The following is a 1,132-nucleotide window of genomic DNA, read 5'->3' as shown; positions in this document are numbered from 1 at the left end:
TTTTAGCCCATTAACATTTATTGGAAGCCTGAAAGAAATCAATAAGCATTTTGAAGCAATTTAATTTTGTTGTAAAATCTCAAATATCACAATTTTATTTAGCATAACTGAAACCTTAAACATGAAAAGGATACGGTCTTTGAGAGCAGGATTCCAGGCAAACCTTCTGTATAGGTCGTAGCTAATACTTACCACACGGCAAATTTAATCTCTTAGCTTATTGTATTAAAGCAGAGACAATAAAAATTATTTTTATAAAGTGTAAGCTGTTTAAGCTATACTTAGAGGTAAAACATTATCAGTAACAATTAGTTTGCCAAAGGCAAGCCTTTAACATTTATCAAGTAAAAATAAAGTCTTTAATAAATTTATCAGAAGTAGGCAAGCCGTCTTGCAATGCCTGACTGATCTACCATAAACCCTGAATTAAGCTGCCACCATTAGCAACACATAAATAGCCTCCCTTAAGGTAGGGGGTGTGGCTACAAGAACATGTTTGGCGCGGTTTTTGAAACAAAAGACAGAGGAAAAAAAAACCTGCCAAGGCCATTTTGAGCTTAATCCTCACCACGTGGGATGGTAAAGCCCAAGTTTAAAACCTTATCAATTTTTGAATGACTTTAACCTTGAGTTAACTAATTATAACAAAGCTAGCCATTTGTAACCAAGATTACTTTTAATGAACATCAATAAAATTAAAGCAAGTCAAAGAACTTAATGAAGCGGCTACGCGAATTTTAAATTTAGACCACAGAACTTTACATTGCTTAGCTAAAAGTTACAAATACAGACCCTTGTTACTTACTAACAACACTAATCATGAGAAATCTCTAGGAAAAAAAACCTACAATTAACCTTTTTTATTGTTTACAATTTAAAGTTTAAAAGCGCTAAGAAAGCAGTCCCTGCAGGAGCCCTCCTGCAGGCTTTAATTCCTGTCTGAGTTACAGCAGGGCTGCTTCGAGACTCCGAGAAAGCAAAGACTAATTTAGCAAGCTGTAATATAACACATTTAGACAAGAAAAAACACAACGGCCACTCATCCAGACAACAAACAAGAAAACACATGACTTAACACATAGAAATTTGGTGCAACAGTCCTAACAGCGAAAACCAGACGTCTCTGTACCTT

General features: G+C 35.0%; 1 protein-coding gene across 1 annotated transcript in view; it reads right to left on the bottom strand.

Moving 5' to 3' along the window:
* The window catches only part of LOC110315047 (vomeronasal type-2 receptor 116-like), a gene marked incomplete at its 5' end in the record, with an annotated part of 12,059 nt that extends 11,063 nt beyond the window's left edge, over positions 1 to 996 (bottom strand). Inside the window, 1 exon segment of the mRNA XM_021189209.1 lies at positions 872 to 996. Within this exon segment, the coding sequence (XP_021044868.1) occupies positions 872 to 996 (125 nt within the window).
* Between the last annotated feature and the right edge of the window lie 136 nt (positions 997 to 1,132).

The sequence above is a fragment of the Mus pahari genome, unplaced genomic scaffold (genome assembly GCF_900095145.1).
Source record: "Mus pahari unplaced genomic scaffold, PAHARI_EIJ_v1.1 scaffold_11946_1, whole genome shotgun sequence".
Lineage (NCBI taxonomy): Eukaryota > Metazoa > Chordata > Mammalia > Rodentia > Muridae > Mus > Mus pahari.
This window is presented reverse-complemented; position numbering and strand designations above follow the sequence as displayed.